The 23349-nt window shown below is 24.6% G+C and overlaps 3 protein-coding genes and 1 long non-coding RNA gene across 7 annotated transcripts; 3 read left to right on the forward strand and 1 right to left on the reverse strand.

Annotated features, from left to right (window-relative positions):
* Nucleotides 1–56: 56 nt before the first annotated feature.
* On the forward strand, nt 57–8361 carry LOC122507121 (prostaglandin reductase 1-like). 2 transcript variants are annotated; one of them, XR_006302089.1, is made up of 4 exons: nt 57–419; nt 535–829; nt 7410–8109; nt 8192–8361. XR_006302089.1 is itself a non-coding variant. In XM_043619679.1 (3 exons), exons 1-3 carry the CDS (start codon nt 314–316, stop codon nt 8035–8037), a joined length of 1029 nt encoding a protein of 342 aa, XP_043475614.1. In that variant the 5' UTR covers nt 57–313; the 3' UTR covers nt 8038–8112. The 2 variants fall into 2 exon arrangements, 1 of the variants encoding a protein (XP_043475614.1); XM_043619679.1 differs by lacking the exon at nt 8192–8361 and having other exon boundaries at nt 7410–8112.
* On the forward strand, nt 8245–13355 carry LOC122507120 (F-box only protein 9). The gene is made up of 7 exons (XM_043619678.1): nt 8245–8392; nt 8973–9185; nt 9402–9728; nt 10781–10944; nt 11371–11562; nt 11699–11945; nt 12479–13355. The coding sequence occupies exons 1-7, from the start codon at nt 8390–8392 to the stop codon at nt 12665–12667; spliced, it is 1335 nt and encodes a 444-aa protein (XP_043475613.1). The 5' UTR covers nt 8245–8389; the 3' UTR covers nt 12668–13355.
* A 420-nt stretch (nt 13356–13775) lies between these two features.
* On the reverse strand, nt 13776–23314 carry LOC122507124 (progestin and adipoQ receptor family member 4). Of its 3 annotated transcripts, XM_043619682.1 has the most exons (6): nt 23113–23314; nt 16089–16301; nt 15640–15743; nt 15393–15419; nt 14505–14642; nt 13776–14169 (listed from the first exon to the last, which is right to left on the reverse strand). In XM_043619682.1, exons 1-6 carry the CDS (start codon nt 23300–23302, stop codon nt 13942–13944), a joined length of 900 nt encoding a protein of 299 aa, XP_043475617.1. In that variant the 5' UTR covers nt 23303–23314; the 3' UTR covers nt 13776–13941. The 3 variants fall into 3 exon arrangements, with proteins under 3 accessions (XP_043475617.1, XP_043475618.1, XP_043475619.1); XM_043619683.1 differs by lacking the exon at nt 15393–15419; XM_043619684.1 differs by lacking the exons at nt 14505–14642; nt 15393–15419.
* On the forward strand, nt 14058–16127 carry LOC122507126. Its single transcript, XR_006302090.1, has 4 exons — nt 14058–14192; nt 14502–14714; nt 15625–15752; nt 15986–16127. It is a non-coding gene; the product is annotated as an uncharacterized LOC122507126 (long non-coding RNA).
* Nucleotides 23315–23349: the final 35 nt, after the last annotated feature.

Below are 23349 nucleotides of genomic sequence, written 5' to 3' on the forward strand. Positions count from 1 at the left end.
GTCTGAAAATCAGGGAAAAGTCGGGGAAAATGAAAATTAAATTTCTGTGTCAACCCTCTAAAATTATTAAAAGTAGTCTCCTTTTTTCATTTTTTCTTTTTATCACTGTGATTTTTGTACACTTTGTAAAATTTCTAATGAAAGCCGGCCCTGTAATATCTTTATTTCTCTTTATCTTCCTCCCCACCCACAAAAAATGAACACCGGTTTTGCTTATAAAACACTTTCTTAAGTTTACAAATATCAAGACGAAATTTTGCATCGTAAATATTATTGCAAAGAATTTTTGTGATTATTTTTCTCTGAAGAAATCATGGTTCTCGCTAGAAAATATATTATCGTCAAGCATTTTGATGGTGAACCTAAGGAAACGGATTTGAAATTAGTGGAAGAAGAATTGCCACCGATTGAAGATGGAGGTAAATATCTTTTTTATCATTTTCTCACTTGAGTGAATAATTTTTCTTAATAAATAAAAATAAAAAAATTAATTCTTGAAATTAATTATTGTTTTTTTTTTGGGTATTTTTTCAGAATATCTCGTTAAGGCTGAGTGGCTTTCAGTGGACCCGTATATGAGAGTTTACTCGTTAAAAATTCCAGTTGGTAGTGTAATGATCGGTGGTCAAGTGGGAATAATAATTGAATCAAAGAATAAAGAATTTCCAGTTGGACGAAGAATATTGGGACGTTTAGGTTGGAGGAGTCACACGATTATAAAACCTAATGATGATGATAAGAAAACATTTTTAAATCAACCACCACAATTAATTGAACTGGATAAAGATATTTTGCCGTCTTACTATTTAGGCATTCTAGGAATGCCAGGGTAGGAAAATATTTAATCTTATTGATTTTATTGATTAAAATTCATATCATATTATTTATAACTAACAAATGATATGCGCGGAACGTGATATTCAATTTATTATTGATATGCAAATTACAAAATTTTTTATTTTCAAATGTAAATTTTAAAATAATTTCATAATCAAAATTTAAAAAATTCACTTGCTAAGTACAAAATTAATTATTATTGTTTATATTTTCAAAAATTTTAATATAATTCTTCGCAAGGATTCAATTATTTTTATATAAATAATAACATTCTTTGGAAAAATTCAATTATTTTTATGAATAGTAAAATTTTTTGCAAAAAATCAATTATTTTTAACAAAATTTTAATAAAATTCCTCGGCAGAATTCAAATATTTTCAAATATTTCCATAAAATTCAATTCAATTGAATTTCTCCAAAAAATTTAATTATTTTTAAATATTTCTATAAAACTAGCAAAAACTGACGCGCGCGAGCGCGCGTGCATTTTTTTTTCAACGTTTTATTTTAAATAATTAAAACTTTATTTTTTCAGCGAATTTGAACCATTATGATGTCACAATTTTTTAGCAAATGCTGTGAACAAATTGTGACGTCATTATGGTTCAAATGCCATTAAAGAAATTATTTCATCTTCTATTAATTAATATATTTTTGCATTTTCTTTTTTTATATAAATAAATTAAAATTTTTATTTATTAATTGAAAATATCTGTTCGCAGTTTATATTTTTTTTTTGTTTAATATTTTAATAATTTTATGTTTTAATATATATATAAATATATTTTTTCTATTAAAATAGCAATTCTTTAAAATGATTATTATTATTTTTAAGGGTATTTTAATTATTATTATGACGTTATAATGTTTTAAATAAATTTAAAAAATGGAAATGCTGGAAAGAATGAAAAATACATTTTTTTTAGAAATATAAAATTATTCAATTAACATCTTCTATCTTTATATCTTCTCTCTATATTAATATCTTCTTCTTCTATCTTCTTTGATTTAGTTGTAATTTACTTTTTTGTTTCCTATCTTCTTTAATAATTTTATGTTTCAATATTTTTAATTTTAGAGGCATTTCACGTCAGAAATATCACGATTTGCAAAGGGTATGCCGATTTTCGCAAAACTTCGTGGGATTATAGTTCTATATAAGAGACTTCTTTCCCCTAAATTTTTTCAAAAAAAATTCAAAATTGTTGAAGATACGCCATTTTGAATTTTAATATTAATTTTATAAAATTTTGAATATCTCGGAATATTGTTTATGGATTTTTATGAAATTTACACATTTTTCAGGTAAAAGTATGTACTTTAAAATGCAAATAAAGTTAATAAAAAAAAATTAATTTTTAAATAAAAAAATTAAAAAAAATTTTTTTAAACAATTTTTTGTTTATTTACTCCTCTCTGAGAAAAATGTTATTAACATATTTGGATTCCTTATGAATTCACCTTTAATTTCATAAAAAAAAATTGATGGAGACTCAACTGGTTCCGGAGATATTGAATTTTTTGTAAAAAAAAGCGTCGCCGCGCCATAGCACCATACTGCACAAGTCGCGTAGTACGTTACCGCAGTCGTGCATTGCTGCTGTAACTATGACTATTTTTTTACAAAAAATTCAATATCTCTGGAACCAGTTGAGTCTCCATCAATTTTTTTTTATGAAATTAAAGGTGAATTCATAAGGAATCCAAATATGTTAATAACATTTTTCTCAGAGAGGAGTAAATAAACAAAAAATTGTTTTAAAAAATTTTTTTTAATTTTTTATTTAAAAATTAATTTTTTTTTTATTAACTTTATTTGCATTTTAAAGTACATACTTTTACCTGAAAAATGTGTAAATTTCATAAAAATCCATAAACAATATTCCGAGATATTCAAAATTTTATAAAATTAATATTAAAATTCAAAATGGCGTATCTTCAACAATTTTGAATTTTTTTTGAAAAAATTTGGGGGAAAGAAGTCTCTTATATAGAACTATAATCCCACAAACTTTTGCGAAAATCGGCATACCCTTTGCAAATCGTGATATTTCTGACGTGAAATGCCTCTTTAATTAAAATTAATATATTGAATTTCATTTAAATTCTTGCAAAAAATTTGAGAATCATTGAATTTCTTCAAAAAATGTCATTATTTATGAAAATAATTCAATTTTCGCTAAAAATCATTAAATCAATTTTGGAAACCCTAATTAAATTTTTCTGAAGAATTATTTTTTATTTTTTGTTTAATAATTGTGTTTCTTTAATAATTTTAATTGGATATTTTTAAAGTAATTTAAATTTATGAACAATTTTTTTCAAGTTTTTAAAACTAATTTTTAAATTTGTAAATTTAGTTGAAACATCTATTGTTTACATTTATCCCTTGTTTACAATTACCCCAAATGGCCCTAATTGTAAATTGATTGTTTTGTTGATTTTTGAATTTTATTTCGGAATAATTCAATTTTTTATTATGTATTTTTCATGATTTGAAGACTTTATATAGTCTTTAAAAGACTTGATAGTATTTAAATAGTTGAAATGAAAGGCGGTGCCTAAAGTATTTTTTTTAAGTTCATTATTTTTTTTTCTTTTTAGAAAATCTATTTTCTATAATATTGTGTTAAAAAAAACGTTAACATTTTATATTTTATTTGAACAGAAGATAACGATAAGTTTAATTCTTGCAAAAGAAAGCACTTATAAGTTAATTCTACACACAAACACACACAGAAATACGTTTATTTTTTACGTAAGTGCCAATAAATTAATTTCAATTTTTTATTTAAAATGAAATAATTTAATTTTGAATTAATTGTATTTTTGATATTTGAATAATTAATTATTATTTTGAACAATTACATTTTTCAATGATTTCAAAATAATTAAATTTTTATTAAAAACAGAATAATTTATTTTTGAATTAATTAAAATTGTTTGATTTATTTTTGAATAATTAATAATTGACTTTTGAATTATTTAAAATTCAAATATTGTAAAAAATTAATAATTGTGTGTGTTTATTTACTCTCCCTGCAATAGGCAGGGTTCGAGACTCCCAGATACATTTACAAATCAACTTATTCTATATGTACAAAACTTCTTAACCTATAACGTCGCTCTTATTCCCCATCAACAACTTAATCAACACGCAACTTAACCTATTCTCATCACACTCATCCACTCAAAATTCGCCAGTGCCAGGGCTTCCGTTTCCAGTTCCCTTTGTCCATACTGACTGATTCCCCATTAACGCCCCACCCCTTTAAATCCTAAACCTCCATCTTCCTTACTGTCCTTCTTCATTTCTCCCCATTCACCCGATCATCTATTCCAACCTCAAGCACTCGTCCATTACCTTCTCTCACGCACCATTTTACCCCATCCACCCACACACATTCCCTACCCATTCTTACTTCTCTTCCATTCCTTCTTTCGATCCATGCCTTCTCTCCCAGTAACCATCTTATTCTCCTTTCCCTCCACGTTCTATCCTCATCTATTCTCTCAACACATCCTTTCAACCTTCCTTTCATCCTCATAACCTCCTCTTTCTCCTCCTCACTTCCCAGTTCTACTAACCACATCCTCGGAATTCCATTCGCATCCATACTCATCGCTTTCATCTGCCTAATATTAATTTTCACCCGTATCCTTTCAGCCAGTCTCCCCACCTCTCTTCTTCCTTCACTTAAACCTGCATTCATACCCCTAATCATTATATTTCTTTTTCTTTTATCCTTTTCCATCCATTCCACTCTTCTTTCCAGCTCATTCACCTTTTGTTCATAATATACACTTTCACTTCCCTCACTACACATTTTTACCCCCTTTTTCAACATAACCTCCATTTTCTTATCCTCTTCCTTCTTCTCTAAAATAAATTTTTCCAAATCATCCACTCTTTCTCTCATACCTTCCAACTCACTCGCCCACCTTTTCCACTTTTCCTGCATCCTTTCCATTTCCTCATCTAATTCATCAATTTCTTTACCCCTCTCATCACCTAATTCACACACCGTTACAAAATTCTTTCTCACTCTCACAAAACGCTCTTCCATTGCCTCATTCAACATTTCCACTAACTCCATCAAGTCCATACAGTCTTCACACGTCATCACCTTTCCATTCTTCCCAAACCCTCTTTTAAATATTGGCGCCTTTTTCTCAGTCTCTCGCACACTACTTGAATCAAATTCAGCCATTCCAGAAATCTACCTTATCATTCAATATTTCCCAATGTCTCTCTCTCTCTTTTCTCTCACTTCAAGCAACCTAACCTCACAACATTCACTTCTCTATTTTTACCTTTTTTATCACTCACACTTAACCACTCGCACACATACACTCTTTTTACTTTCACCACCACTCTTTCCTTTGTTATCTCAAACACTACACTACCCACCCTTCAGTAAAATACTCAAAATTTTGCCAAAAACTCTTAAACCTTTACAAACGCGTGCACAACTCAACGGTACCGGAAACGGAAGCCTGTAAAAAAATTAATAAAATATTTAAAAAAAACAATTTATTTTTAACATAATAAAAAAGTAATTTATTAAAATACTAAATTCAAATAGATTTTGAATTGCAATTATTTTTAAAAATGAATAAATTTTTTGTGTAAAATCATTTTTTTAAAATTAATTAAAATTTGAAACAATTGAATTTTTTTTTTCATTTTTGAAAAATTAATTATTTCGAACAATTTTTTAAACATAAAAGAACCAGGAGCTATTATCACTCATAATAGCAATCAAAAAAAGCACACACTAAAGGGATCGCTCTTCCCAAAAAATTTAGACTCTAGATCCTGCACTGTATAAGTTAATAATTGAAGATTAATTAAATTTTTGAAAAATTAAATATTAAAAAATTAATTATTTTGAATAATTAATATTATTGAACAGTAATTTACGAAAACGACCAATGTAATAAAATTTAGAACGATATTTTTTATTGATTCAGGAAAATTGAATTTTTTAATTAAAATTAATAATCGTTGAAAATTGAAAATAATACAACTTTTATTGACAATTCGATATTTCAGTTTTTTTAGATTTTAAAAATGCATAAAATTTTCAATAATAATAATAAATCAAAATACAATAAATATTATCAATTATAATTATAAATAAAAAAAAATAATAATAATAATAATAAGATATACGAATAAAATTTGTTTTTAAGTTATTTTGAGATTTTTATTTAACAAAATAAAATGAAATAATATAAATGATTTAATTAAGAAGAAAATTTTAATTAATAATTAGAATTTACCAATCTACAGTTTTTTTTCCACTGAAAACGGTAACCTCTCGCCTGATACCAGATATTTTTCCACGATTTTTCAAACACAATAATTCTTGTCACAATTTAACGTTTTTTAAAAACACCCGCACTACCGCATAACATAACATCGGAAATGTCAAAACATCACGAAAAATATAAACAAACAAAAAAATCATGATAATAATTCGCAAATGATAACTAACAACTAACTTCATACTGCGAACGGACAGAATGAAAAACCACAGACTTTAATAAAGTTAATAATTCAGCAAAACAATTCAATTTTTCCTAAAATTTTAATAAATTTCTTCGATCATTTCAATTATTTTTATAAATAGTAGAATTCTTTGCAGAAATTCAATATTCTTTTCAAAACAATTTTAATAGAATTCCTCAAAAGAATTTAATTATTTTTAAATATTTACATAAAATTCATTTATTTCCTAAAATTTTAATAAATTCTTCGGAACCATTCAATTTTTTTTATAAATAGTAAAATTCTTTGCAAGAATTTATTTATTTTTATAAATAATAAAATTATTCTCAGGAATTCAATTATTTTCAATACAATTTTAATAAAATTCAATTACTTTCAAAATTTGTAATTAAAATTAATAAAGAAACTACATTAATTAAAAAAAAATTCATAGAAAGTCTTGAAAAGAATTTAATTATTTTCAAATATTTTCATAAAATTCATTTATTTCCTAAAATTTTAATAAATTCTTCGGAACCATTCAATTATTTTTATAAATAATAAAATTCTTCGAAAGAATTCTATTTCTTTCAATAATTTCCAATTAAAATTATTAAAGAAACTCCATTATTTAAAAAAAATTCAAAGAAAGTCTTGAAAAGAATTTAATTAGGATTTTAAAAATTTAAATAAAATTTATTGCAAGAATTCAATTATTTTCATAAATAAAAAAATTCTCCGAAAGAATTCAATTATTGAAAAAGTTGTTGATGAAATTCTTGAAATGAATTCAGTTATTTTCAAATTTCTTTTATAAATACTTTACAAGAATTCAATGATATTTAGAACATTAATTTTAAACATTTATAAAGAAAAATTATTTAAAAATTAAGAAACAAAAAAGTTTCAAACTGCGAACAGATTATCGGAATACAGCGATTATTAATATAAATTGATTAACAGAGTTGACACAGGTCAGGGAAAATCAAATTTCTATCGCAACTCTGATTTTTATTTCTTTTTTTATATTCATTTATTTATGACATGTAAAAAATTAAAAAATTCTAAAATATTTCAGTCATACGGCGTACTTTGGTCTTTTGGAGATTTGTCAACCAAAAGCTGGTGAAACAATAGTTATTAGTGGAGCAGGCGGTGCTGTTGGTACACACGTTGGACAAATTGCCAGAATGAAAGGACTCAGAGTTATTGGAATTACGGGTTCAGATGAAAAATGTCAAGCTCTCCAAAATGAACTTGCTTTTGATTATACAATTAATTATAAAACCGCTAATATGAATGAATCATTGAAAAAAGCTGCTCCAAATGGAATTGATTGTTATTTCGATAATGTTGGAGGTGAATTGTCCACTCTTGTCATGCATCATATGAATAATTTTGGACGTATCGCCGTATGTGGAAGTATTTCATCCTATAATGCTCCAGATCTTAATAATGTCACAAAATTACCAAAAGTTGGTCTCGTTCAACGTGTTTTTATCGATAAACAATTAAAAATGGAAGGTTTACATGTGTCACGTTGGTTTTCACGTTACAATGAAAGTACTCGTGAAAATTTACAATGGTTTAAAGAAGGTAAATTAAAACCCATGGAATCTAATACCTATGGCTTTGAAAATATGTTTCAAGCATTTCAAGGAATGATGCGGGGAAATAACTTTGGCAAGGCTATTGTTACAATTTAAATTATCATCAATATTTTTACCATTTATTCTTTTACGAACAAACAGAAAATATTTGAAATAAATATTTACATTGTATGTACAATTTCTTATTGATACCTGAGGTACCTGAGAAATAATTTATAACGAACGATTTTTTTTTTCTATTTATTTTTAGTCTCGTTTCATCATAGACTAAATGTCAGGTGACTTTTCGCGGGCTCAAATGATGACGAATCAAGTTTCGAAAAGAAAAAAGAAAACCATGGCGGCGGTATTGCTGGCGAAATTATGTTTTCGTTGTTTAGTGCGTTTTTCCGACAGAGAATTTGTTCGTTGAGGCAATAATTGAAAAAATCGGATTAATCAAGAAACAATGGTGAGTCTGTGATAATAATCTATTGTTAATTTCTACTGACAACAATGATTTTTCCATTTATTATTCAAAAGGGGAATTCTAACCTCTTTCTGAAATGATGAAACTACGTATTTAGGAAAATTTTCTACTAATTTTGTAATATTCAGAAAAATATTATTTAACATTGTTATTTTTGTTCAAAAATTTATATTTCCGGGTATTGTTAAATCAGCCTTGTAGTTTACATTTTGTTTTTTCTGTTGTTATTGTGTCATCACATTCGATTAAAAACAGCTGTGATTCAAAATTAAACACAAAATTAGGTTTATATTTTTTTTCCATCTTTATTAAAATTATTTTAACTAAAATATCAAACCGCCATGAATTGATTTATATTTATATTTTTTAATCAAATTTTATTCAAAATATTTTTTCAAATACGATTTGTTTACTATTTGTTAAATCGTTAAATTGTTAACGAATGAATAAATAATAATTTATAATTATTAAATTTCAAGTATTAATATACTAAATAAATAGTTAAAATGTAAAATATTGTTTTATGATGTAATATTTAACTGATATGATTTATTTTTTCCAGGAGCATCAGGAATTTTCCGGCGATGATGAAGGCGATGTAGGAGACGATGATTCGTCTTTTCCGTCCAATAATGAAGATGCCTTGAATTCATTTCGAGAAAAATGGCAACGTGAACTTGAAATATCGCCAAAACGAGATCCAGTCAAAATAAAACAGCAAAAATCATTAAATTCAAGTGTCTCTGAAGATGATACAATTTCCATTGAAAATAAAGTAAGCATTTTATAAATATTTCGATCAACTGGAAATTATTCTCAATATAATTAAAGGAAAGGAATTTTAAATATTCTCAATATTTTTAATTAAAACTTAATTAATATATTCAATAAATAAATGGAATTTAATTTTAATTGATAAAAGAAAATTCTAATTATGCTGAATTTCAAATTTGAATAAATTTGGATTCAAAGAGAAAATATTTGATTTTAGGCGAAACATCTTTTTTTGAAAGGCATCGAACATGAGCAAACTGGTAAATTGTATGAGGCAATTCAATTTTATAAGCGTGCAGTGCAATTAGTTCCTGATATTGAATTTCGTCTTTATGAATCGACAAAAGTGAAAAATCAAAGATTTGAAGCTGATGAAAGACTTCATTCGTTAGATGATAAAAATCGTGAAGACGACAGGACAGATGAACATGAATACAGTGACGATGATGATGATGATGATGACGATAATTCCGATCTATTTTTCAAATTGTCAAAAATTGTCAGTCGCAATCAACGCGTTTGTTTTCCACGTTTCGAGCAAAATGTAAGTGCAATTTTTTTATTTCTTTGCATTTCACTAAAGTTTCGAACGTTCAAATGAAGAAAATTCTTTTTTGGAGTAAAAATTTTGAAAAATTACCTTTGAGAATCTATAAGTAATGTAAATTCAACATTTACTTAATTAAAAATTATTGTAATTAGCAAGAATTTTGTTTATATGATTTATAATATTTCTGAATGATTTTGGATTCGACATTTTTTAAAAATCACTAATTAATTATTACTTTCAAAAATATTAATAAAATTCTTTGAAACAATAATTCAATTATTTTCAGAATTTTAATAAAATTCTTCAGAAGAATTCAATTATTTTCATAAATAATAATATAATTCTTCGCCAGAATTCAATTACTTTCATAAACAATATAATTCTTCGCAGAAATTTAATTATTTTCAATATAATTTAATTAAAATCCTCGAAAGAATTCCATTATTATTAAACATTTTTATAGAATCGATTGAAGGATTTTTATTATTTTCAAAAATTTTGATATAATTTTTATCAGAATTAAATTATTTTTATAATATAATTTTAACTAAATTCCCCTAAAGAATTTTAATTTTGTTCGAAACAATTCAATTATTTTCTAAAATTCTTAAGAATTGAATTACATATTTTCAATTGTTATAAATTTCTTCGCAGAAATTCAATCACTTTGAATACAATTTTAATAAAATTTCTTGAAAGAATTCAATTAGTTTGAAAAATTTTGATAATTTATTTTGATAAATTGATTTAATTTCGGTAAAATTTTAATTAAATTCCTTGAAAAAATTTAATTATGTTCCAAAGCTTTTAATTCAATTCCTCGAAACAGTTCAATTATTCCTTTCAAAAATATTAATTGAATTTATTATACGACTTTATATAAAAGAATTTTATTAAATAATAAAAGAATTTCTTCCTAAATAGAATTCTTAAATTCTTCTTAAATTAATTAATAAAAGAAATTTTTTTTAAAAAAAGATTAAAGTGAAAATACTTTGGTTTGGGTTGATAAATGTTTTTTGAAATCAAATTTTATAATTTCACAGACAACGCATATATCAGCATTACCTATGGAAATTGTGCTCTACATTCTCAGATGGGTTGTTTCTTCGGAATTGGATTTACGATCACTGGAAATGTTTTCTCGAGTTTGTCGTGGATTTTACATTTCGGCGCGTGACGCTGAAATTTGGAGACTCGCCTGTGTTCGGTTCGTTGTTTTTTCCATTTAAATTTGAAGTATTTTTATTTTTTTGAAATAGAATAATTTATGAAATTCAATATATATTTCGTTTATATTTAAATTCCGATTTAATATAAATTTAAATACTCTTTCAATATAAACTTGAATATTTGGTTAAAATTATTTATATCATTTTGGATGAAATATTGAGTTTCATTTAATTCTTTCTTCCAAGAATCGAATAAAAATTATTATTAATAAACTTAAATACTCTTTCAATATAAATTCTTAACACTTTTAATATTCTTTAATATAAACTTAAATACTCTTTAATATAAACTTAAATATTCTTTGAATATATATTTAAATACTCATTGCATTAAGATTTAAATATAATACTTAATTTACATATTTAAATATAGTAAGAATTGTTTTTCTTTCTTCCCACTCTAGAGTCTGGGGCGTGAATTGTGGCAAATTCGAACCGCAATATTTATCCTGGCGAGATATGTATTTGCAGCGACCAAGATTGAGGTATAATGGATGTTACATGAGTAAAACAACTTATCTTCGACACGGTGAAAATAGTTTCCAGGATCAGTTCTACAGGCCTTGGCATCTTGTCGAATACTTCAGGTACTTGAGGTAAGACGAAATTTTTAAAATATATTTTTTTTTGAATATTAAAAAGAACCATAGAAAAATAAAATTTCAATTTAATTTTTCCCTAATTTTTTTCGCCGAGAAGAAAAAATTTGATATCTCCGTTAATTTATTGCAGATTTTTTCCCGAGGGAAGAGCTCTCATGTTGACATCGACCGACGATGCTCAATTATGCGTTAATTCATTGAAATCACGAACACCACGTAATCCAACGATTTTAATTGGTCACTATCGGCTACGTGATAATTTGGTAACGTTGATTCTAAAGAAACAAGAACTCAAAACAAACAATAGCAATAACAATCAATACAGACGTAAAAGGAGAGAACTTTTACACGACAGCGGTGAACAAACATTCCACGCCGTAAGTATTAATAATTTATTAATATTCCTCTCTTTCTGTTCTACAATAATTAAAATTTTTTCACATATTTGTCTTTTTTTTCTAATTAAAATATGTTTAAACTTGAACTATTTACAAATATATCTGAAACGTTATTATGTTTCAATTCTTTTTGTTTTTCTTACACAAATTGGGGTTCGTTTTTTTTTCTTCATTTATATTGAAATGTTTTCAAAATGTTCAAAAAAATGTTCTTTTTGAAAATATTCCAATTTTGATGATTGTCGATGTTTCCATTCATTTTTAGAATTTCTCACTTTTATTGCTTTTTAAATCCTCTTCTCCTTTTTTTCAAAAAAAGTAGTTTCAAGTTTAAAAACAATTTGAAATTTTCTACTTTTAACAAGTATTTTGTATTATTTTCTCGTTAACTAATTATTGTTTTTTTGTCGTAATTTGTATACTATGATGTTAAATTTTTATTTAATACTATATATATTGAAAAAATTGTCTTTCCTTAGAAAATTTGTTAATGAATTATTTTTCTATTTTAGGAATTTGAAATTCAAAATCATCATAAGAAAGTGAACTCGCAGTTAACATGGCTCACCTACATTATTTATACGAAATACAAAAATGGCGAAGAGGTTCAAACCCGCTTGAATCTTGGAATGCGTTATCCTCCCTTCAGATTCAGTCGAGTTAAAAGTTACACTCAGGAAAGCGAAGCTCCCTTGCAGTAAGCGTATGAAAAATTAACAATATTCTTAAAAATCTTATTATTATTATTATTAATATAAATCATCGACATCGTTATAATGTGGCTTATTTTCGTCTCTATGTTCTCGATGTCGTATTTTGCGCAAATATTCAAATCACCGAAAACGGCTATTTTTTAAAAATGGTTGAAAAGTTTTATTTCTATAAAGTATATAATTTTTAATTCTATTTACTAGTTAAACTACAAAGATAAATTTTCTTTTTTGAGAAGAAAAATCTTTTCTAATAACTATAGAAATAGAACGTGAATGCGATTTATGGCGGAAATTTTTCTAATTACTGACAAAAGAAAAAAAGAGAGAGAGAGAGAGAGAGAGAAAGAGAGTGAAAGAATGTGGAAATCTATTTTTGTCTTTGAAAAAGAAAATGAAATGGTTTGTTTTCTCTTCGGAAAAAATTATGAAGAAGACCATGAAAGTGAGATATTGATATTCTACAAAAAAAAAAAATGGTTATTAGAAAAGAGATCTATAAGAAAAAGGAATGAGAAATAGTTTCAATATTTGAAACAACATTTTATTATTTATCCGAAAATTGATTTTTCGGTATAATATTATAAATTCCAAAATGAAATCGAATTTTTCGTCTTGTATGTACATAATTACGTGCCTGCAAGCATAAAATAAAGTTTATTTTTGACGTGCTAAAAAACACTCTTGAAAATTATGGTCCTACTTTTATTTTTTATTTTTCATGAAAAAATCGTCATTTTTTTTATAACGTCGATGTAAAATTGCCATCATTATCATCATCATCACAATCACAATTATCTGAAAAATATTCTCTCATATTCTCTCGATAATTCAACCGATATGTATCAAACTTCATCATCACCAAACACGTTCAATTTGTTTTTCTATTTTTTTTTTTAATAGAACGTATTATTTTAATAATTATTTAAAATAATTATTATCAAACAGAATCCTTGCTCGAGTATCTCTCGTCGATTTTTTTCTTTGAGTAAGATTTTTTTCTAGATTTAAATATATTCTACTTTTATTATTTTTTTTTCTTGGAGTTCGTTAAGTTTAGTTTTTTTTTAAATATTTTGGAATCAACGTGAAATTTTTCTGCTAGTAAGGAAAAGTTATTATTATTTTTTTTTTTTGTAATTTTTCTTGCTTTTGCGAGAGGTACGTCGTCGAAGGAGGCTAAAGCGGTTTTATTAATTTTTTTTTTGTTTTTTTTTTGAGAAATCACAGATTAATGCGAAGAAGGTGGATTCTTCGCAACTAGATCACAGTTCCTCGTGGATGGAAGGGATGTAATTAGGAACCGTGCACGATGTCGGATTGGACATCCACGTCAAATCCTGAATGGTCGCTTCGTGCATTGAACATACTGCCAAGACAACTAAAACGTGCATTATATTGTGAGAATTGAAGAGCAGATCTAAACTGCCGGGAAGCCATTTTTCCGGTATGCGGAGCGCTCCTATTATTCCACCAATCACAGCCACCACGTCCTGAAAAAAAGAGACAATTAATTGTACTGATTTTCTTTTTAATTTTAATAATTAATTTTTCAGTGGAAAATTAATTATCGATTTTTTATTTTGATTAATTAATTTTTTCAGTAGAAATTAATTTTCTATTAGAAAATTAATTACCGTCTGTTTATTTTTTATTTACATACTTGTAATATTTGATAATTATTCGATAGTAATTAATTTTATTAATTAATAATGTACTGATTACAATTTTCGACTTTCTTTTGTTAATTATTTTGTTTAATGATTTTTTTTTTTTGGTTTAATTATTTTGTTTCATTGTTTCGTTTTATTATTTTTAATTTCAGTACTTGTAAGATGACGTGCATCATAGCGCTAGGACTTCCACCACCGATACCGTAGCATCTTAAACCCAAAACCAGAAGTCTCATGCACAGTGGAGGAAGAAAGCAGAGACGTCTTTGCCAAGGAGACTTTGCGACCATCGCCTACAATAATTGAACACTGAATATTAACATTTTTCACGTACAATTGTTAATGATTCTTTAGTGTTTTTCAGTGTAAGTGAAATTTAAAGAACCGTTTAACTATTATTTTTGTTTGGTCACAACGAGATTTCCATTTAGTGAATTTTTCGATCAACTATCAAATGAATAATCCTTGTGATATTTTAGTAAATTTCGGAAAATGATTGATTATTTTCAATTTTATTTTTAATTTCAATTTTATTTTTTAATTTTAATTTTTAATTTTTAATTTTTAATTTTTAATTTTTAATTTTTAATTTCTAATTTTTAATTTTTAATTTTCTCATTTGGATTATTTATTTTTCATCGTTGTTCGTAATTATTAGTGCAGTAAATTTTTTTCTTAACAGTAAAAAACCTGCTTGAATTAACATTTACCATTAAGCGGAGAAATTTTCCAAATTTATGAATTTTCGAAATAATAGTAATTAAATTAAAAATATTAACTTCAAAATTTATATCTTTTAATAAATTTAGTTATTAATTACGATTTATTTTCACTGAAAATTCATAAATTATTTTCGATTTAACTGAATTTAGTAGCAATTGAAATTTGTTAAAATTTAAATTACTATTAAAATTCAAACAATGAATTCTATTTTTCTATTTGGAAATATACAAAAATTTCATATTGTTTCGATATTCCAAATAATAATTCATTGTTTTTAATGCTGTTAAACATAGACACCTAATGGGATAAAAAAAATCTACCTTATCGGAACAGAAAAGATTTAGCAGCTGAAACCAGAAAGCAAACGTGTTTATTTTAATAGATTTGCTTTTGAATTTTTCTGTAAAGAATAGATTTTTAGAAAAAAAGTTTTTTTTTGTGAAAGATTAATAAGCGTTTTTTTTGTATGGAAAAAAAATTGATTTTTTTCTTTTGTTAATATGTGATTAATATTTCAAGCATTCTCTTGTGTTTTTCTTTTTTCATTTGCAGAGTGGAAAAACTTACTTTCCAGAGACCCAATAAACTAAGGAAGCAATAGATTGAGATGCAACAATACTGAAGGAAACCTGATGAGCAATGCACAGAAGTTACTATCATCGGCAGGGCTCCTGAAGAAAGTAAATCAAATTAAAATTTTCGGAAAAAACTACAAATTTCCAAAAAATTTTTTTTAGTTACTCTCTCGTTTCAGTTTTAATTTTCTTTCATTTTATTACTTTCCTCGTCAAAAAAAAAAAAAAATTAATTGATAAATTAAATACAATTAATTATTAATTTATCATTGGTGCAATTAATTTTTATTAATATATTGTTAATGTTGTTAATTAACAATTTTTTCTTTTAATTTTAGTCGTCGAGTTTCGACAATGAAAAAACAAAATCAAATGATGGAAAAAGGAATTTAAGAAAATGAACGAATCAATAAAGTGAGAAGTCTGGGAGAAAATTTTTACCAAAACTTTGACAGAGCCAAATGCCGAGCATATCAATTTTAAGCAGTTTTCTGTAGACGTCCTCTCCATAATTCAAGTTCATAAAGACGTGATAAAGAAAAGAACCAATCCATGGACTTATTGCTCCAATTAAATGGCATCCTGAAAGTGCACCTTGGGTACTCCATGGAAGTGCATCCGGCACTGTCAGATAAATGTAGAGAATCGCAAAACCTGCAATACGTTACTGAGGGTAAGAAATGCTTTATTTTTGATTAAAGAAATAATTAAATAATTAAAAATAATATCCGAAAATAGAAAAATACTGAGATTTGAAAAAAAAATTGAGAAATTCTCCATGTTTTTTTCATCCCAACGTTGTTGATAATCGAATATAAAAAATTCAAAATCGTTCTAGATTTAAAAATAATACCGGTAAAACTCATTGATTTTGTTTCGTGACACACTTTTTTTTTTATTTACTCTATTACATTTATTGATTTTCTTACTTTTTTCTCATTGATTTTCCCTTTTTTTTTCTTTCTTTTTTATTTTTGCTAAATATTGATATTCATGTCTGATATTTTTAAAGTAGAATATTGCGAGTTTAGAATATTTTCTTTGCGCCACAATTTTTTTTTTTGTTATATCACATGACCCGAATTTAAAAATAGGTGGAATTTTTGGTATTTATTGTATTTAGCGAAAGTATAAAAAAAAGGTCTTGTACCTACAAATCTTTGATTTTTATTTTACAATACAGTGACCTATTTTTTTCATATACTATTATTGACAAACTTAAACCTACATTAATTTTTTATTCGCATATTATAGTCCGGAATTACTTCATAATTGATATAAACTCTTGAATTATTATAATCGATTAACAAGAACTTATTTTAAATTCCCCTTCTTCGGAATAAATTTAACAAAATAGAAAATAGAAAAAAATAATTAAAATTAAAGAAATTTTCATTTAAAAATTTGATTTTTTTCAAATTATAAGAAATTGTTTCTAAAATTTATTAAAGAGAAAAAAAGTCATTTTCAATTACTTAAGAAACATTCAGAATTGATAAGGATACTTTTGGAATAAATAATATTTCAGAAAAATAAAAAATAAGGAAACTATTGAAATAACAATATTTAAGGAAAATAAAAAATAAGGAAACTTTTGAAATAATAATATTTTAAAAAAATAGAATTTTTAAATTAAAAAATAGTTTAAAATAAATCATAAATAGTTTAAAATAAATCATAAATAGTAATAAAAATACATTTTTAAAATAGTTCATTAAATTAAAGAATTGAATATTGCGATAAATTTTCTTTCGCTTAATAAAAGGAGAAAAGTTGGAATTTTATTTGCTAAAAATAATGGAGAATATTGTAAAGATTGTGGGAAATTTTTGATTCGTAAAAAAATTTAATTCAAAAATTCCTTCTTGGCAATTATTTTTTATATTCAAAAGAAAAGGAAATGGAGAACATTTTTTTTCTCATCCTTGACTTTGACAGTTGGTCGTAAGTCGTGACTTAACTGGTGAATGTAATCACTAACAGGGCTTCCTCTTTTATCGATTACTTCTTCATTGCACTGCAATGCGTTTCCTCTTTACTGAGGCTGCGGGAATTTCTCGAAAAATTAACCTGGAGGTTGTCAACCTTGACCCTAATCCTTTTCGACACCTTTTAATATTCCACTGGCGAAGTTTACTTTTTTTTTGTTTTTTGTTTATATAAGCAAACAATGCTATTCAAATACTTATTACTAATTGCGCCCCGATTAAACGACAAGTATTCAAAAAAAAATTAACACAAATTTTCAAATTATTTGGCAAAATATTTTTATTTTCAAATAGAAGAAATAATTGTTTTTTTTTCAAGTGAAAATTAATTTTCTAGTGAAAAATTAATTTTCTATTGATAAATATAAAAAATTGCAAAGAATTTTAAATCTTTGCAAATTATTAGATTAAAAATTGAATTATTTTTCTATTAAGTTTGTATTCTATGTACTTTATTATTTTTACAGTCAATAAATTAAATTTTTACTTTCTTTTATTTTAATATAAATGTGAATATTTTTCTAAAGATTGGAACGATTATTTTTTATCATTTAATTTTCAAAAATTCAAGAATAAAATTGAAAATAAATTTATTAAATTTAAAAAAATTCAAATACCTAGAAAAACGAAATTATTTTCTAACTTAACGAAAAAAAATTTCTTTGTAACAAAATTCAAAGTCTGACGAAAAATAAAAAAATCGTCGTTTATTTGAGTTCTAGAATCTTTGTGGAATTTTTTTGTTTTGAAAAATTACATTTCGAGAATAAAATTGAAAATAAAATAAATTAAAAAAAAGCAATTTTCCAAATTAACGAAAAAATATTTTCTAGTAACAAAATTGAAATTTTAACGAAAAAAAAAATTGTCTTCGAATCTTTAGGGAATTTTTGTTCATTTATTGAAAAATTAAATTTCAAGAATACTTATTGTAATAAATTCATAGTTTTCTTATGTTAATTTCTTTTTTAAATACTTGTGTTTTGAATAATTTTTTATGAAACCAGAGATGATTTTCCTTTTTTTTTATTTTAAAGTAGAAACTCTTGGAGGAAATCGATTTCACCCAAGAGGATGATATGATGCCAAGATCAACTTGAAGCTTTTGAGTGCCTCTTTTGAAATTGGCCAATCTATACGCCCTGCAGAAAAATCTTGAATTCTTGATTACATCTCGAGTAATATTTTAGCGAAAAAAAACAGCAACTCACAATAATTGTACTTTTTAATTTTTTTTTAAATTTAAATTTTATTTAAAAAAATTTCTGCAAGAAATAATTTTTCAAACCAAATGGAAAAAAATCATCTCTCAAAATTTAATTTACTTATTTGATTAAAACAATTCACTGAGAAAAATATTGTGCGGTTTTACTTTGATTTTGACGGTAAAACATTTTGATTGAATAACTTAATTTTTTCGGCCAAGTTCATTATTAAGGCATTTACTTGAATATTTAAATTACCTTTATCGAATTAAAATTCGCAAAACGAATTGGTTTATATATATATATATGTATAGAGAGAGCGAGGGAAGATGGAGAACATAAATCCCCCCTTGAATCTGAGTTAATGAACATTTCAAGATTTATGATGCTATGATCGACTTGATATATGTGTCGCCTTGAAAGTTAATTTAAATTTATGAGAATCATTTTACTAGACAAAATTTTGTGACTAAAAGTTAATTAACAATTGAATTTTTCATAAATATGGATATTAATATTTTTATCCTGGTTTTATATTTTTTTAAAAATGAAAAATTAGTTCAGTCTGAAGGATTTTCAGAAATAAAATTTTTGCTTGCAATTTTTGATTTTTTATTCGTGAATAAATAAATAAAAAATAAGTTTCGAAAATTGAATTAAAAAAAATTATTGCAAAGAATGGGAATTTTTGATTTTAGTTTAAATTTAATTTTAATTTAAAATTTGAAAAAAGTTTTAATTAATACTTTTTTTTCTATTTCTAGAAGAAAAATATAACCGGAAACACGCGTTGAAAACTCATTTAACGATAAGAAGATATCAGTAATTTCGGAATACTCCTTTTTTATATTTTTCCTATTTAAAAAATATTTTTAATATTTTTCCATTTTTGTAATTTATTTGTCATTTTTTATTTCTATTTTTTCTATTTATTTTTGAATAATTTGAATTGAAAAGAAAATATTTTTAATATTTCTCTATTTTTGCGATTTGTTTTCATTTTATATTTCTATTTTTTAGATTTATTTTTGCCTACATTTCCATTTTTTATTTACTTTTATTTTACATCTCTACTTTTTTATTTTCTTCATTTCCTATTGCTATTTTTTTATTTTCTATTTCTATTTTTCTTCTTTTCAATTTCTATTTTTTTTCTATTTTTTTTTTCATTTAATTCTCTTAATTAAAAACTTGTTTGAAAATTTTAATTAAAATTTAAATGAAGTTAAATTCAAAACATTTAATTATTTAAAATACATTTTTTAATTCAGTTCTCAAAAATTTATTATTTTATTTATATTCGCGAGTAAAAAAATGGAAAAGTTGCAAAGTGAACTAACTGTTAATTAATTTGCAGATTCTTCATTTTTTATTGGTGAATAAATAAAATAATAAATTTTGCCAACTGAATGAAAAAAATTCTTCTGAAATAACAGGAATTTAACTTAAAAATTTAATTTAAATTGTAATTTTTAGAAAAATTTTAATTTATAGAAAAATAAAAATAAATATAAGAAAGTAGAAATATGAAATAAAAATAAATATAGAAAAGTAGAAATAGTCCAATTAATAAAAATGAAAAAAAAAATAAAATAAAAATTAATAACAAAAAATAGAAATAGAAATAAAATATTAATAAGTACAGAAAAAATATTAATGGAAAATAATAAACGTGTAAAAATAGGAAAAATTATCCGGATTAGAAAATATTTTTAGTGCAAAGGAAAAATTTTTTCTAATTATTTGCTTCATTTCGTAGGTACAGTAATTATTAAGGAAAATTCACATATGAAATTAAATTGGTTCGTTTGACGTCTGGAGTGTGATTGTTAACTATAACTCTAAAAACTCTCATCTATTTTTCAAAGTAACCTTTAGTTTTTGTTCTTGTATAAAAGATGAGATGAATTCAACGCCCTACTTTTGGAGTATTTCTAAAAAAAAAGATGATAATACATAAAGGACAAATTCGACAAAGAAAGCACTGAAAATTTTATAATTAAACATTTTTTTCTTCGTCCAAGAAAATTGCTAATTTTGTTGTTAACAAATTTTCCATCTCAATTTTAATAATTATTTTTTTGCTTTTTTATTTTTACTATTTTAAACTCTTCGTCTGCAAAAATTTCGAATTTCGTTGTTAACAAATTTTTCCTCTCAATTTTAATAATAATTTTTTTTCTTTTTTCTATTCTTGACTTTTTGTCTGCAAAAATGTCGAATTTCATTGTTAACAAATTTTCCTCTCAATTTTAATAATCATTTTTTTGCTTTTTTAATGTATTTTTGACTCTTCGTCTGAAAAATTTCGAATTTCGTTATTAACAAATTTTCCTCTGAATTTTAATAATACCTAATTTTTTTGCTTTTTTATTTTTTCTATTTTTTACCGTTTGTCTGAAAAAATTTCGAATTTCGTTATTAACAAATTTTCCTCTGAATTTTAATAATAATTTTTTTGCTTTTTTTTCTATTTTTTACCGTTTGTCTGAAAAAGTTTCGAATTTCGTTTTTAATAAATTTGCCTTTTAATTTTAATACGTAATAATTTATTTGCTTTTTTAATTTTTCTATTTTTCATTCTTTGTCTGAAAAATTTCGAAATTCGTTGTTAACAATTTCTCTTCTGAATTTCAATAAGTAATAATTTTTTTGTTTCTCTTTTTTTTCTATTTTTGATCGTTTGTCTGATTTAAAAGAAAAACAAAATATAATGATATTGAAAAAATGAAAATGAAATTAAAAATGAAAGTGAAATTGAAAAAAATTATTTTGAAAATGAAAATAAATAAAGAATAAAAAAAATGAAATAATGAAAAATGAATAAAATAAAGAAAGAAAAAAATTTTTTAAACGAAGAAATAGTGAAAAAAAAATAAAATCGGATAATAATAAAAATAAATAAACGAATGGAAATAAATTATACCAATTGAGTAAAAAATATTGTATTTTAATTCGGAGTACAAAAAGGATTTTAAAATTTTTTTGTTTCGTTTTTCTGTTATTTTTTTTTATTTTTTTCTCTCTCTGTATTTTAATGTATGCCAGATAAAAATTTGCATTATTAATCAAAAGTTTAAGTTTCGAAGTAGAATAGCGATATTTTAATCAGACATGGAAAGAGCTTTCAGGAGAGAAAGCAGTTTTGATGAGACAAGTGTGATTTCCCCAGTGGAAGTGTATAGTTTCAGTCAGACGTAAAGAGAGAATTTAATTTGTAATGAAGAGAGAATCATTATCCAATTTTCATTTTCATAATAATTCCCAATTTTCATTTATTCTCCTAAATTAATTTCTTTTTTATTTTAATCAATCATTTTTCAATTTAATTCCAATTTTTCCATTTTTAAAAGAGACAATTATTTTTACCAAAGAAATTTTCATTTACAAGACGAATTTTCTTTTACAAAAAAAAATTTTCTTAAAAAAAATTCTTTCTTTGCAACAAAATTTTTTTTTTTGTAAAAAAGAAAATTCTTTTTATACAAAGAAATTCTTTTTGAATTTTCTTTGTAGAAAAATTTTCTTTGCAGAAAATTTTTCTGCAAAGAAAGAATTTTTCTGTAAAGAAAGAATTTTTTTTGTACAAGAAAATTCTTTTTGAATTTTTTCTGCAAAGAAAGAATTTTTTTTTGTACAAGAAAATTCTTTTTGAATTTTTCTGTAAAGAGAGAATTTTTTTTTAGAAGAAAATTCTTTTTGAATTTTTCTTGTAGAAATTTTCTTTACAAGAAATTTAATTTCTGCAAAGGAAGAATTTTTTTTGCATTAAAAATTGATTTTCCTGAAAGCAAATAATGAAATGTATAAAATGACATTATTTTACTTTTAGTTTCCTTTTGTTTTCATACGTGACTAGTAAACGCCTAGTTAATTACCGTCAATCTTTGACATAATAATACAAATAGATTTGTAATTATTCCTCATTTACGCTCCACAAGCAATTTTACGTAAGATATTTATGTACATTCTTTTGGCCTAATTTATTTTTTTTTCTCTTCTTTTCAGAAATTCACGGTGGGATACAATGAAAAACTTATGAAAAGCTCGCAACGAGAACAATGCAGTAGTGAAAATCAATTTGACAATATAATGACAGTTTGATGAGAATCCAATAAAATGTGAATTTTATGATGGAATTTCGAGAGAATTGAATAATGAAGATGTAGAGCGAAGATATAGAAAATGGGAAAAAAAAATGAGAGAAGAGAGAGAGAGAGAGAGAGAGAAGTGACAGAGTGACAGCAAGAGAGAGAAGAGGGATCGACTCACCGTGGGTCAAAATATTGACAGTCTCATTGTGGAAGAAGAAAATGCTGCGAACACAATTTGTCGGGGTCATAAGTGGTCTGTATCCGGTTTTAATATGGGGATTAAATTGCAGATGTTCTGGCATTTCTTCCCAGTATTTGAGCAGGACCTGATTTGAATTTGTTTTATGGTCCTGCTCCTTTGACTCCATTCTGTAATTCCCATTCTCCTTAACATCAACAATTGATGATGAATTGT

The sequence above is a fragment of the Leptopilina heterotoma genome, unplaced genomic scaffold (assembly GCF_015476425.1).
Source record: "Leptopilina heterotoma isolate Lh14 unplaced genomic scaffold, ASM1547642v1 Lhet_45, whole genome shotgun sequence".
In the NCBI taxonomy this organism is placed as follows: Eukaryota; Metazoa; Arthropoda; class Insecta; order Hymenoptera; family Figitidae; genus Leptopilina; species Leptopilina heterotoma.

What these genes read in the sequence shown, in the direction of transcription:
- LOC122507120 (XM_043619678.1), top strand. An exon ending in CAATTTCCATTGAAAATAAA is followed by an intron (nt 9,186 to 9,401) that starts GTAAGCATTTTA and finishes ATTTGATTTTAG; the next exon opens with GCGAAACATCTTTTTTTGAA. An exon ending in GTGAACAAACATTCCACGCC is followed by an intron (nt 11,946 to 12,478) that starts GTAAGTATTAAT and finishes TTTCTATTTTAG; the next exon opens with GAATTTGAAATTCAAAATCA.
- LOC122507121 (XM_043619679.1), top strand. Translation starts at nt 314, where the DNA reads ATGGTTCTCGCTAGAAAATATATTATCGTCAAGCATTTTGATGGTGAA. An exon ending in GCCACCGATTGAAGATGGAG is followed by an intron (nt 420 to 534) that starts GTAAATATCTTT and finishes GTATTTTTTCAG; the next exon opens with AATATCTCGTTAAGGCTGAG. An exon ending in GGCATTCTAGGAATGCCAGG is followed by an intron (nt 830 to 7,409) that starts GTAGGAAAATAT and finishes AAAATATTTCAG; the next exon opens with TCATACGGCGTACTTTGGTC.
- LOC122507124 (XM_043619682.1), bottom strand. Translation starts at nt 23,302, where the DNA reads ATGGAGTCAAAGGAGCAGGACCATAAAACAAATTCAAATCAGGTCCTG. An exon ending in TGTCAATATTTTGACCCACG is followed by an intron (nt 16,302 to 23,112) that starts GTGAGTCGATCC and finishes AACGTATTGCAG; the next exon opens with GTTTTGCGATTCTCTACATT. An exon ending in ATCTTTTCTGTTCCGATAAG is followed by an intron (nt 14,643 to 15,392) that starts GTAGATTTTTTT and finishes CAATTATTGTAG; the next exon opens with GCGATGGTCGCAAAGTCTCC.